Source organism: Spinacia oleracea, chromosome 4 (genome assembly GCF_020520425.1).
Source record: "Spinacia oleracea cultivar Varoflay chromosome 4, BTI_SOV_V1, whole genome shotgun sequence".
Lineage (NCBI taxonomy): Eukaryota > Viridiplantae > Streptophyta > Magnoliopsida > Caryophyllales > Amaranthaceae > Spinacia > Spinacia oleracea.
Window position 1 is genome coordinate 154,772,974 of NC_079490.1, and position 12,770 is coordinate 154,785,743.

The 12,770-nt window shown below is 43.7% G+C and overlaps 1 protein-coding gene across 1 annotated transcript; it reads left to right on the forward strand.

The window, feature by feature from the left end:
* Positions 1–797: 797 nt before the first annotated feature.
* Positions 798–8,041, forward strand: LOC130472049 (uncharacterized). The gene is made up of 3 exons (XM_056842465.1): positions 798–2,146; positions 7,514–7,613; positions 7,931–8,041. The coding sequence occupies exons 1-3, from the start codon at positions 798–800 to the stop codon at positions 8,039–8,041; spliced, it is 1,560 nt and encodes a 519-aa protein (XP_056698443.1).
* The last annotated feature ends 4,729 nt before the right edge of the window (positions 8,042–12,770 follow it).

The following is a 12,770-nucleotide window of genomic DNA, read 5'->3' on the forward strand; positions in this document are numbered from 1 at the left end:
GAATAACTTGTTAGATAATCAATGGTTATTTTTTTCAATGAATTTATGGAATGACTTGTTGGAAAATTATGGAGATGTATGGAAATTATGGAAATTTTATGAAATTTTCAAGGAATGACATATTTAATTTGATGTATGTGTAAGATTTTATGAAATTTAATTTTATACCAAAATTTCAAGGAATGCCATATTTAATTTGATGTATGTAAATGTTATGAAATTTTCAAGAAAGTTTCAAAGAATGCCTTATGAGAAACAATGAATAATTTAGAGAATGAATTTAAGTAGTAAGTAATTGTATTGAATAAATTTGTGCATGTTTAGGTGTTTATTGTAAATGCATTTTATTATTTATATTTGATTTTTATCCTTATTTGGTCGTTATAGCTTAAAACATGTTTTATAAGCTTAGTTTGAACTTGTTAAGACACACTGTAAATGCATGTTTTATAAACTTAGTTTTAAATGACATTTTAGGCAAAATTTGACCTTATTGGCTTGTGTTTAAGTAATTATTGATCTTTATATAAATTATAAGTAAATTATTGAACTTTATATAATTTATAAGTGCGTGTAAGTAAATTATTGATCTTTATATAATTAATAAATTATTTAACTTTATATCATTAATAATTATTGATTTTTATATAATTAATAATAACAATTATTTGAGTGTTTGTTTAGAAAACTTCGAGCGGTAGTTAGACTATATAGTAGGTTTAGTAACATGATTAGTGTGAGATGTGTAGAGATTGGTTAGTAACATGTTTTTTGTGAGATGTGTAGAATTTGGTATCATGAAAAGAAGAGAGCGTAGTTGGATGTATGATAGACTCGACGGGCGCAATCTTAAGCCCGACTTTCTCAAGGGGGTTGGAGAGTTCATTGAGTTTTGCAAAGAGCATCCAACATGCAATGATGGTGACAAAATAAGATGCCCATGCCCCTTGTGTGATAACAAACGTTTTCATGATACTGAAACAGTTAGAGTACATTTGTACAAGAAGGGGTTTGTACGTAATTACTATCAATGGATATGTCAAGGGGAAAGCTTAGTAGAGTCCTCGCGTGTTCAGCCAAATCAATATCGGGATATGGTTATTGATGCTCTTGGAAATAATCAAGAGCATTTGTTGAATGAAGAGGGTAATTCAGTTGAAGAAGAACCAAATGATGAAGCTAAGAAGTTTATAGACCTTCTAAAGGCAGCTGGAGATCCATTATATGAAGGGAGCAAACTCTCTGTGCTGGAGATGGCATCAAGAATTGGAAGTTTGAAATGTGAATTCAACTTACAACACAGGTGTGTGGATGGGTTTGCATCTTTGATGAATGATGCGATTCCAAATAACAACCAAATGGGTAGAACTTTCAATAGCACAAAGAAGGTTCTTGAGGGCTTGGAACTTCCTCATGAGAGGATCCACACATGCCCCAAAGGTTGTTTGCTCTTCTGGAAAGGCGATGCACAGTTAGATAAATGTAGAGTATGCGGAAGTGATCGGTATAAGAAGACTGCAAAGGGCAAGCTTATTCCAGCAAAATTTCTAATCTATTTTCCAATCACACCGAGGTTGCAAAGGTTGTATGCTACCAAGAACATTTCGGAGGATATGACTTGGCATGCCAAGAATCCCCGAGTTCAAAACACCTTCGCACATCCTAGTGATAGTCAAGCGTGGAAGCACTTGGATACAACCTTTCCTAATTTCGCATCAGAGCCACGAAATGTCAGGCTTGGTTTGTGCACGGATGGATTTTTCCCCCATGGTAAATTTGGATCCCAATATTCATGTTGGCCAGTTATTCTTACACCATATAACTTCCCTCCATCGATGTGTATGAAAAGACCATTCATGTTCCTTTCTTTGCTCGTTTACGGTCCTAAAAATCCTAAAGAAAACTTGGATGTGTACATGCAACCACTCATTGAAGTGTTGAAACAGTTATGGGAGGTTGGGGCTATGACTTATGACATCTCAAGCAAGCAGAATTTCAACCTCCGCGCAGCCCTTTTGTGGACTATTAGTGATTTTCCTGCATATGACATGCTATCTGGATGGTCCACTGCCGGAAAGAAGGCTTGCCCTTATTGTATGGATAAAAGCAAGGCATTTTGGCTTGAACATGGAGGTAAAGTTTCATGGTTTGATTGCCATCGACAATTCCTTCCAAATGATCACCCATTCCGAAAGAATAAAACAGCTTTCTGCAAAAACAAAGTTGAAAATGGCATGGGTCCGCATATAATGTGTGGAGAAGAATCGTGGCAATGTGTGAAAGACTTGTGCAGGGGGTTTTTTTCCCGTTCCCTACAATGGGGGGGGGGGGGGGGGTTTGGCACGCGGCGGTTCGTTTAGGGAACCGTTGGATTGTTTTTGCACCTCGAAGGAGTCGCCACCTAAATTATTTTAGGTTTCGTTTGGGAAGACCGCACAATGACTCTATTTTTGGATAAGGCCTTGAATCCTTGAAACGGATGGGTGAGATCCGGGCTCGGGAACGAAAATGCTTATTCGGCGAGCTTTAGAAAAATTCAAGTACGTTGGCACAACATTTTCTCAAAAATAAACCCTAAGATTAGACTATGTGGGTTTGCAAATTAGAACAAAATAGAACTTCTAAATGTACGGTGGTCACTTTGCTTTAAAGATTGATTTAAGGAACCTAAGGCCGGTTTGTCCAAAAATATCTTCGTTAAGCGTGATGTAACCTTTGTATTTTGTTGCGTTTAGCATGTTATTAATGAAAGCGATAAAGCACATAAAGCAACATCACAATACTAAATAAAGTGCGGAATTAGTAAATACAAGACCCCCTAGAAAAGGACTAGGGAGTAGGTCCACATTGCCTAGAAATGGACTAGGCAAGTAAAGGTGCGGAATTGAAATTGCGATATTGAAATTACGGTATTGAAATTGCGGTATTGAAAGTGCGATATTGAAATTGCGGTATTGAAAGTGCGATATTGAAAGTGCGATATTGAAAGTGCGATATTGAAAGTGAGATATTGAAATTTGTACTTGGGCACATGAGATTCGAACGCCAAGCGGCTCCTTAAAAATAAGTGCGCCCGACACAAATTCAAAGCCAAAAATCTCAACTTGGGAGAGGTTGCTCAACCCAAATGTCCTAGATTTTGCATATTTAACTTGAAATTGAAAGCTTGAATATTGAAAGGTTTGAACTTAAAAAGATTAAAACTTTGAACTTGAAATCATTGAAATTTGAAAAATTGAACTTGTATGTTGAAATTTGAAGACTTGAACTTGTATATTGAAAAATGGAGTTTTGAATCTCAAAAGATTAAACCTTTAAATGCTAAAAGGTGTCATCTTTGATTACTCTATACTTGAAGGTGATTCTAGTTCAAAGAGATGAATGCAAGCAACTTTGAACATCCTTGAATCTTGAAAGTTTGTATTTTGTATTTTGAAAAAGTTTGTATTTTTGAAAAAGCATGTATGATTGTTGCAAGTGGTGTTTTTTTATGACAAAAAAAACACCAACTTGCTAATCATTTGAAATCAAAATAGCATGATTAATTGAAATGGGATTCGAATTTACCTAGTTAAGCTTAGGCTCGAGCTCCCAATTGCTCTTGAATTTAGGACTTTTTGTATGTGTTTTGAAGAGTTTTGAAGTTTGTATTGTGTGGAGTAATGTCGAAATTACGACGGTATGTATGTTGTGCTCCCTCTTTTTCGATGGAAATGAGGGGTATTTATAGGACGGAAATGGTGCAAAACGCCAGCACACTCCAGCGCCTGGCGCCAGGCCAGCGCTGGGCGCTGCTGACGTGGGCTGAATGCCGCCAAAAAGGACGGAAAGATGTCGTCCTTGATTTGTCTTGTATGGGTGTACCTTCGTACGAATAGTATGATGTTTGGCACGTAGTGTTTGCTTGGAGATTAAGGCTTGAATTTGCGTCTAAAAACAAATCGTTCTCGGGTTTTTGAATTCTGGTTTTACGGGGCGGGACCCGGCATACTCGGTTTTGTGGGTCGGCGCCTGAATTTGACTTGCCTTATATGATTTTGAGTGGAAAAGGCCTAGTAAGACCAATTGGATGGTCCACTAATTGAGATCGAACTTGGATTTTGAAATTGGATTTTGGAAGTTGTATTTTGTACCGAGTTCCGGGAGGGGAACGGTCTCGGGGATTGGATTTTGGACTTAGGATTTCGGAGGTATTCTTAGAAATTGGGATTTCCGCCTTGAGTTACTCCAATCGCCTAACCAGGATAATGGTTTCATCATCATCCCAAAGGGGAGACACAAATTAGGTGTTTACAGAAGCCCCCACTTTGACTGAGCGTTCAGTTAGGAAAGCGCAAGTCAAAGTATTTCGAAGGGGACGGAGAATGGTCAAGATGTTCTGCAATCGAGACCACTCTTTGTACGCCGGTACCTGCACAAAACTGGCGTTAGAAAAAGGATAGAGTGTACCTCGGTGCGGTTGGTGATGACTCTGATTTATACTTGTACTTTTCCGCCTTCAGTTCAGGACGGAGCTTGGCATCGAAAATTTGAATTTTTTGAATCTTGAATTTTGAACTTCGACACCCGGAGTTAATCCGTTGGGATGTGCTTTGCTGGGGATAAGAGCTTTTTACTGGCCCTTTTGAACTTTGACTGACTTTCCCGGAGCTTGGGTCCGTTGGGAGTTGGGCGCCTGAATCATTCTATTTTTTGGACTTTGTATTCTTGAAATATTCATCTGGGTGTACTTGGAGATACAGGTGTATACCCGTATTTTCGATGGATGTTTCGATGCGGCGTTTGATGCTTGGTGCGGAAGACCGTAGTAGCAAAGGGCGTGCAATCAGCACGGGAGACCGCGCACGGCAGACCTGCGCATGCAGCAGGTTAGCTCTGGGCGCTGGTGCGGTGCCTGGCGCTGGGCAGCACTATATAAGTGCCCCCTTGCCGTGCCATTTTGAGGCACATTCACTTGAAATTTTTGCTTCTTTTCTCTCAAAGGTCGATCAGCTCTTCCCTTGGTCTTGTTCTTTCCTTGTCTATGTAAGTTTTTCATGTTTTTGCTTATGAAATAACTCCAGGATTGTATGTAGTTTTGATTTTCTCTTACTTTGAAATGATGCTTGTATGCTTAAGCTTCTTGAGTCTTGTAGAAAACTATTTGATAGCCCCTTGAACTTGAACTGTTGGAACTTGTACTTTTGAATTTTTGAACTTGTATCTGCTTCAGCACGGATAGCTTAGGCGTTGATGTAGAGCTTGAATACCTGCTTCGACGTGGATAGCCTAGGCGTTGGTGTAGAACTTTGAATACCTGCTTCGGCATAGGTAGCCTAGGCGTTGGTATAGAACTTGTACCTTGAATTAGAGGTCCACTGGGGATCTTGTTTTGAGTTGAATTTTTTGACTTTGTTTAGGCTAGTATAGGATAGCCCCCAGTTTAGAATTTTGACTCTTTGTATGCTACTTGATTTAGTATGCCTCGTCACACTCGGAAAAAGCTCGCTGAGTCGTCTGTGGTTCGAGCTGCTGAGGAAGATGCTTCGGATGACGAAGCGGCTGCAATAAATGCGCCAGGTAGGGGAATAGTTCCCCGAGATGCGCCTGCTTTCCCTGGTGCTGGTTGGACCCCTTCCGACCTGGTGTTTCGGCGGATTGACACTTGTCTCAGCGGCCTCGCGCTGGCATGGTGAGTCTTGTACTGTGTTTCGAATTTGTACTTTGTATGTATATAGGTCTTGAGCTAACTCGTTCACCTGTAGGCCGACGGAAAGCCGTTCCGTACTTATTGGTCCTTGGTGGAGGTTCAGAGGGCCTTTAAGGCTCTCCGTGCTTATGAGGAGGCTATGGGGATTTGGTCGCAGATGGGCCTGGCCGATTTCTGGCGCACCATGGGAGGTTCCTCGAGGAGAACGGGGATTAAGAACCGTTTGTGGGCTTTGCTAGAGCTGTGGTGGGATACCACCAACACTTTCCACATGGCATGGGGGGAGATTACTTTTACTCCTTTTGAGTTTTCTATGATTACAAGTATTCCTTTTTCCGAGAGGAATGTGACCTTCGATTTTGAGCTGACGTGGCGCTCGGCCGCTGCCATGGACTTGCTCGGCCCTGTTGTTGACTTGTCAGAGGACGACTCTCACGCTTCTGTGACGGTGCTTGTGGATGCTATCTGTGGTGAGGGTGTGTCCGCGGAGCAGAGGGTTAGGCTCTTCCTCGTTTTGGTTAGCAGAGTGATTGCCCCGAGTAGGAACAGTCGGGTGCATATTAGCTTCTTGTCCGCTCTGAGGGACTTGAGAATTGTTCCGAGTTATAACTGGGGTGGCTTGGCCTATAGCCACCTCTTGTATGAAATGGGGCGGGCCTCCCGGACTGCACTGGGGAGTGACCCGAGCATGGTTGCTCTGTGGAGCATGCTGGAGGTATTCGAGACTCCTTGTACTTTGTACTTTGTATTTGTACGCTTATATCTTGAACTTGACTGATGTTTTGTTTGTTCCTTGAAAGATTTGGATCTATGAGCACTTCCCGACTTTGGCGTCGGAGCGTACTAGAGATGCGGCTTACCCGTATGCTGCCTTTAGGATAGGAGCGGTGCGCGTCGGTGCGTCCTTGGCGGCTTCTCGCAGAACTTGGAGAGTTTTGCCTGCTGATAGCGTAATATTCTTGTATTGTTTTGCTTCCTTGTATTTGTATTTGTACTGTTGCCTGAGTTGTCTGCTTTGTAGGTGGTATGGCGTCCTTTTGCCAATGCAGTTATACCTGCCTCAGCTGCTCATGGCCAATTCCTGTCTGGGCGGCGGGTTTTGCTTCCAGGGCTGTACCGCCATATGTGGTATCTGGGGGAGCGAGTGTCCGTTCAGCACAGTTCAGGGGATAGACTTGTCCCCAAGGATCCGCCGGAGTCTATGCTGGCGTTGGATGAAGAGTTGGCCCGGCTATATGCGGAGGCTAGGGGCGAGGCTGTTTGCCGCTCTTGGAGGGAGTTTGTACACAGGAAGGGGAGCTATGACAACTTCCTGAGGAGGCTGGCTCCACCAGTACGCTTCCTATTGCAGGTGAGCTTTTGAACCTTGTATTCTTGTATTCTTGTATTCTTATATTCTTGTATTGATTGAATGATTGTATGTAGGAGAAGGAGGTTGATCCTGAGGACATTCCTCATGCTGATAGGATCCTCCGCTATGAGAACTCGGACGGGGAAGAGGTGGTGGAGATCATTCCTTGGGCTTCTCCTCAGCACCGGAAATCATATGATGTTGTACCCGAGCATTACGCCCCTGTAAGTATTGTTGCATTTTTGAAGCTGTTTGTAACTTGTATTTGGAAATTGATCTTGAATTTTGTATGCAAGCGCCTCGGGCGAGAGTGCGTCGCTGGATGCTCTTGCTTGATTCTTGGAAGAGGCAGTGCGCCAAACTGACCCGGAAGCTTTCTGGCCGGAACAGAGAGGTACCTCACTTGATTTTGAAACTTGTATACTGGAAATTCCAACTTGGGAAATTAATTCTTGAAATTGTATCTTGTATAGGAGTGCCGTCGGGACCGTAGAGACTTTGTTGACAGGGAGCCTCAAGCAGAGACGTCCTAGAGACAGGAGGGACCAAGCTTTGAGCTGGGACAGGGGTCCGGTGCTGGTGCTCATCAGAGGCATTCTGATGTTGAGTGGGGAGCTTCCCCTTTTGTACATGTTGATCCCACCAGGCATTCATTCGGAAGTGCTAGCGGTTCACGGCCCTTTGTTCCTCCTTTCGGCTACTACTTCGGAGGAAGTGGTCCTCAGCCTTGGGGTGCGAGTTCATGGGCTTGCTATGCGGAGATGGAGAGGATGCGCCAGGCTCAGATATATGGGTCGTATCCATATATGCCGATGCCGCCGCCTTATCAGTATTCCTCCCCTCAGCAGGGAGTTCATCCCTCCACTGGCATGCTTCGTATCTCGGAGCAGGATCCTAGTACTCCTGGGACGGAGATGGATCAGGAGCTGGAACGCCTTAGGAGGCGTAATAGGGACAAGTCACCTGTTGTTGACGTCACTCCTGATGATGACTCGGACTGACCCTGCATGGTAGCGAGTTCCAGCTTGCCTGGGTTGATTTTGTATAGGCTAGATGTATTGTATTTCGTATGGATTGAAACTTGAATTTTTGTGTGGTTTGTATGATTTGTATGGTTTTGAACTTGAATTGGTTTGTAAGATTTTAAGATTGGCTTTTGTATGTTTGAATGTTTGGAATTGTATGCGTTGTGTGTGCCTTGAAATTTGTGGCTATATGCATGCATGACAATTTTGCGAAAAAATTTGAAAAAAATTTGCCCATTTTTTCGGGTGTATTTACCCACTATAAGCCCCCACTTTTACTGAGGTTTTTTGGTTAGGAAAAGCGCAAGTCAAAGTATATTCAACTCTTTCTATGTATATGCAGACTCGACTTAGGACGCCGATCTAGGACTAGAATGCTTGAATTTTGAAAAATCGACCCGAAATCTGCCCGAAGCGTTGATCCGGACTGCTTGAAACAGCGCGGCTTGCGGCTTTGGAATCTTGAATAATGGAGGTTGTACTCTGCTGTCCGAAACACTAAAGAGTGTGTACTCGGAGTCATAATAGAGGACGGTGGCCTCGTCCTTAGATGCAGGCCCCTGCGCCTGGCGCATGTGAGCTGTCGTGCAAGCCGACTTTTGTATAAATAGGGAGCTTGTTGGATCATTTCTTGCATCAATCCTTCTTTCCCTGCTATCATTGCATACTGCTTCCTCTCGAAAAGAAAAGAAGATATGGCTGTGTCTTTTGAAAGAGCCTTGAACTCGTGGCTTGGTTCGCTAGGCAAGTTGGAGAAAAGGGAGCTTGATGGCATGCATCTTGGGGTGCTCGTCTCTTTCCGATTTGTAAAATTGGATTTGCACTTCATTCTTGCTGCTCTGGAGGCTTGGGACCCGAATCATCATGTCTTCCGCTTTGGAAATAATGAGGTATGTCCCCTCCCTGAGGAATTTAGTGCCATATTGGGGTGGTCCTTGATGCTGGAGCCATGCATGCCTAGTGTTGAAGAACACTTTTTCTTGAACTTTGAAAGGTATTTGGGCCTGAAGCCCCCACTTTTGAGTGCTGTTGTATATGGCAGAGGGGTGGATTTGTCCCTCTTTGTCACCTACTTTGCTGGGCTTGATGTTCCCAAAGTTTTCCGCTTGAGAGCCTTAAGTTTTTGTATATTTGCTCGCTTTCTCTTTTCGAAGCAGGGGTTTGGCAATGGTGATGCCTCCCTAATAGAGATTGTAGAGTAGTTTGCTAATGGTCGGGACTCAATGTCGCTCGTGATTGGCGAAACATTGGTGGGCCTTGATATGCTGAAGTCGGACCCCCCCTTAATTGCCGTCGGGATGTCCGGTATTACTCCAAGTAAGGATCTGGAGCCTTCTTTGAATTGTTGAACTTGTACTTGTATTCGACTTTTGAATTTTGAATTTTGAAATGTGCTTCTTGTATACTCCCCAAGGTTTGGCTTATGGAGAGGCTCATGTTGGTGGCACCACCGGAGAACATGGCGAGCTATAATAGAAAAGGATTCACTGTGCGGCCCATGGTGTATGGCCGACTTTCATTGGATGAGCGGAGATGCGCACTCTCTGGAATTGAATCTTGTATAAGGTGGGTAGTTCCTTGGTGGGGAATTGCTGCTATGAAGCATGCCCCTGGTTCTACTGCTTTGAGGGTGCCAAGCCTCACAATGCTAGTCTTCTACTCGCCTGCTCGAGTGATGAGACAATATGGCTTGAAACAGGAGATCCCGGAATGTACTGAACAGAACCCGAAACCTGTTGCGTTGAATGCAAATTGACTTGAAGTTTGGAGGCGGTATTGGATCGCCAAACCATTCTTGAGTATCCAGTTCCCACCTGAGCCAGTTGCTCTGTCTACGGGGTACATTGTATGGATGAGAGGCCTAAGCCAGAGGGACATTTCTCTCTCCGGACCAGCTAGAGTCCGAGGTTCTAGAGCTAGACGTCCTGCATCAACTAACTATGAGGAAGGTGACGGGAGTGTGGCCCATCCGGTGCTTGACCGTTCAGAATCCAAAGGAGGTTCGTCGTCCTCCCGTCTTGGGAGGCTTGCAAGTTCCTTCTCCCGCCGCTTGGGCAAAGGGAAGATTGATGATTGATTGCGGGAGGAGCGAGGGGACAATACTCAAGGTGCCAAGACTCAAGAGCATAGTCGCCCGACCCTAGATCTTTGTACGCTACATGTGTTTGAAATTGTATTGTATGGAATTGTGTTTAGAATGTGTTTGGAAGATCTGTTTAGAAAGATCTGTTTGGAAAATGTGTTAAGGAAGTGAAAAGGCTTTTAAACTTTGATTCACTTGATCCTGACTTTGTATTTGAATTAGCTTTGAAGGCCTTAGGGCCAAATAAGTTATTGTGTTAAATTCCGCTTGAACATGCTTTGCTTTGAATTGGCACATTTGGAATAGCAACAACAACAATTTGAGTTTTGAAAGTGATTTGATTTTTAGGATGCCTTTAATTGAGGAAATTTTGATTTTTTTTGTATTAAAGTGGCCGGGCCTCGAAATGAGGTTGCCTACGTGTCCCGTTAGGGAATCAGGCCGGACGTAGTTCTGACTACCTTACAAGACCTGAATTTGGATTCTTGAATTTGAACATGGAACTTAGACATAGAACTTCTTGAGTTGATCGAGGTTGGTAAGAGATCTGAATTCTGTTCCGTCGATGTCTGTTAGTTCAACTGCTCCCCCGGAGAGGATCTTCTTGACAATGTATGGGCCTGCCCATTTGGGTTTGAATTTTCCCCTTGGGTCCATGATGCTTTTGCGAAGGGCTTTCAGGACAAGCTCGCCTTCTTTGATGTTTCGGGTTCTGACCCTTTTGTTGAAATGTCTGGCCACTCGGCGCTGATAGACTTGTACATGGTGAGCGACATGAAGCCGTCGCTCATCGAGCATGACTAGCTCGTCATATCTTGCTTGTACCCATGCAGCTTCTGGCATTTTTCTTTCTAGGACTATCCTTAGAGAAGGTATCTCCAGTTCGATAGGTTGTACTGCTTCCATTCCATAGACCAATGAGAACGGAGTTGCACCAGTTGAAGTGCCAAATGAAGTTCGATATCCCCACAATGCGAAATGCAGCTTTTGGGGCCAGTCCTTGTAATTGGTAGTCATTTCCATGATGATGGTCTTGACATTCTTGTTGGCTGCTTCGACTGCCCCATTGGTTTGTGGGCGATAAGGTGAAGAGCGATGATGTTGAATCTTGTATTCGGTGAATAGATCTTCACACTCTCCTTGAAAATGGGTTCCCTGGTCGCTGATGAACTCGTGAGGAACGCCATATCTGCATATAATGTTTTCTTGTATGAACTGGGCCACTTGCTTGGAACCCAATACTTTGAATGATCTGGCCTCGACCCATTTAGTGAAATAGTCGATAGCGACCAGTATGAATTCATGACCCCCGGTGCCTGTTGGAGTGACTTTGCCGATGACGTCGATACCCCAGGCTAAGAATGGCCACGGTGATGATTGAGAGTATAGTAGTGATAGAGGAATGTGCTTCATATTTGCACATCATTGGCATGTGGGACACTTCTTGACAAAGAAGTAGCAGTCCCGTTCGAGGGTAGTCCAATAGTATCGTGCCCTAACAATCTTGAGAGCTAGCATTTTCCCATTCATGTGGGTGCCACAGACTCCTGCATGTATGTTGTCCATTACTCTTTGAGCTTCGTGCTTGTCAACACATCGGAGATTAGGACCGTTAAGGGACCTTTTGTATAGAATGTCGCCTTCTATGACGAAATTGGCTGACTGTAGTCGTAGAGCCCTTCGATTCTTGCTTAAAAAGTGTGGGGGATACTCCAAACTTTGTAGATACCTTCGGATGTCTGTAAACGAAGGTTCATCTTCGTCTTGCTCGACGTGGTCAATAGCATGGACATATGCTGCTTCTTGACGTGTTTCAATTGTAAGTGGCATTTCAGCCATGCTTCTTGGAATGTTGATCATTGAGGCCAGTTTTGCCAGTGCATCGGCGAATTGATTCTCCTCTCTTGGGAGGTATGTATAGTGGAGCTCTTCTATTTGTTCAGACAATTGCTCAAGGTAAGATTGGTATGGAGCCAGGCTCTCGCTCCTTACTTTCCATTTACCGGAAATTTGATTGATGATTAGGGAGGAATCCCCATACACTCGAAGTCTCTGGACACCTAGGGCTAAGGCAGCTTCCAGGCCCATAATGCATGCTTCATATTCTGCCGCATTGTTTGTGACGTTGAATTGTAGTTTTGCTGATATAGGAATGTGTGTGCCGTCTGGGGCTACTAGAATTACTCCAACACCACATCCATTCTGATTGGAGGCACCGTCAAAATGCATTGACCAACTGTCATCACTGGTCATTAAGATTTCCTCGTCGGGTAAGTCATAATCTTCCTCTTCTGCCTCGACAGGGCAGTCGGCTAGGAAATCTGAGACTGCTGAACCCTTGATAGATTTCTGTGGAACGTATTTGAGGTCGAATTCTGCTAGCATGACCAACCATCTGGACAAACGTCCGTTGAGTGCTGGCTTCTCGAATAGATATTTGAGAGGATCGACTTTGCTGATCACATGTATTGTATGGGAGAGCATGTAGTGTCGTAGTTTCTTTGTGGCCCAAACCAAGGCGATGCTGAGTTTCTCGAGCTGAGTGTATTTGGTCTCGTACTCGATCAGATTTTTGCTTATGTAGTATACGGCGTAATCCTTGCCTTTAATTTCTTGAGCAAG

Bases quoted from the DNA above. Each gene is read 5' to 3' on its own strand.
- LOC130472049 (XM_056842465.1), top strand. From the start codon at position 798: ATGAAAAGAAGAGAGCGTAGTTGGATGTATGATAGACTCGACGGGCGC. The intron at 2,147-7,513 runs GTTTGATTGCCA...TATCTTGTATAG, and splicing joins CATGGAGGTAAAGTTTCATG to GAGTGCCGTCGGGACCGTAG. The intron at 7,614-7,930 runs GTGCTGGTGCTC...ATCTCGGAGCAG, and splicing joins TGAGCTGGGACAGGGGTCCG to GATCCTAGTACTCCTGGGAC.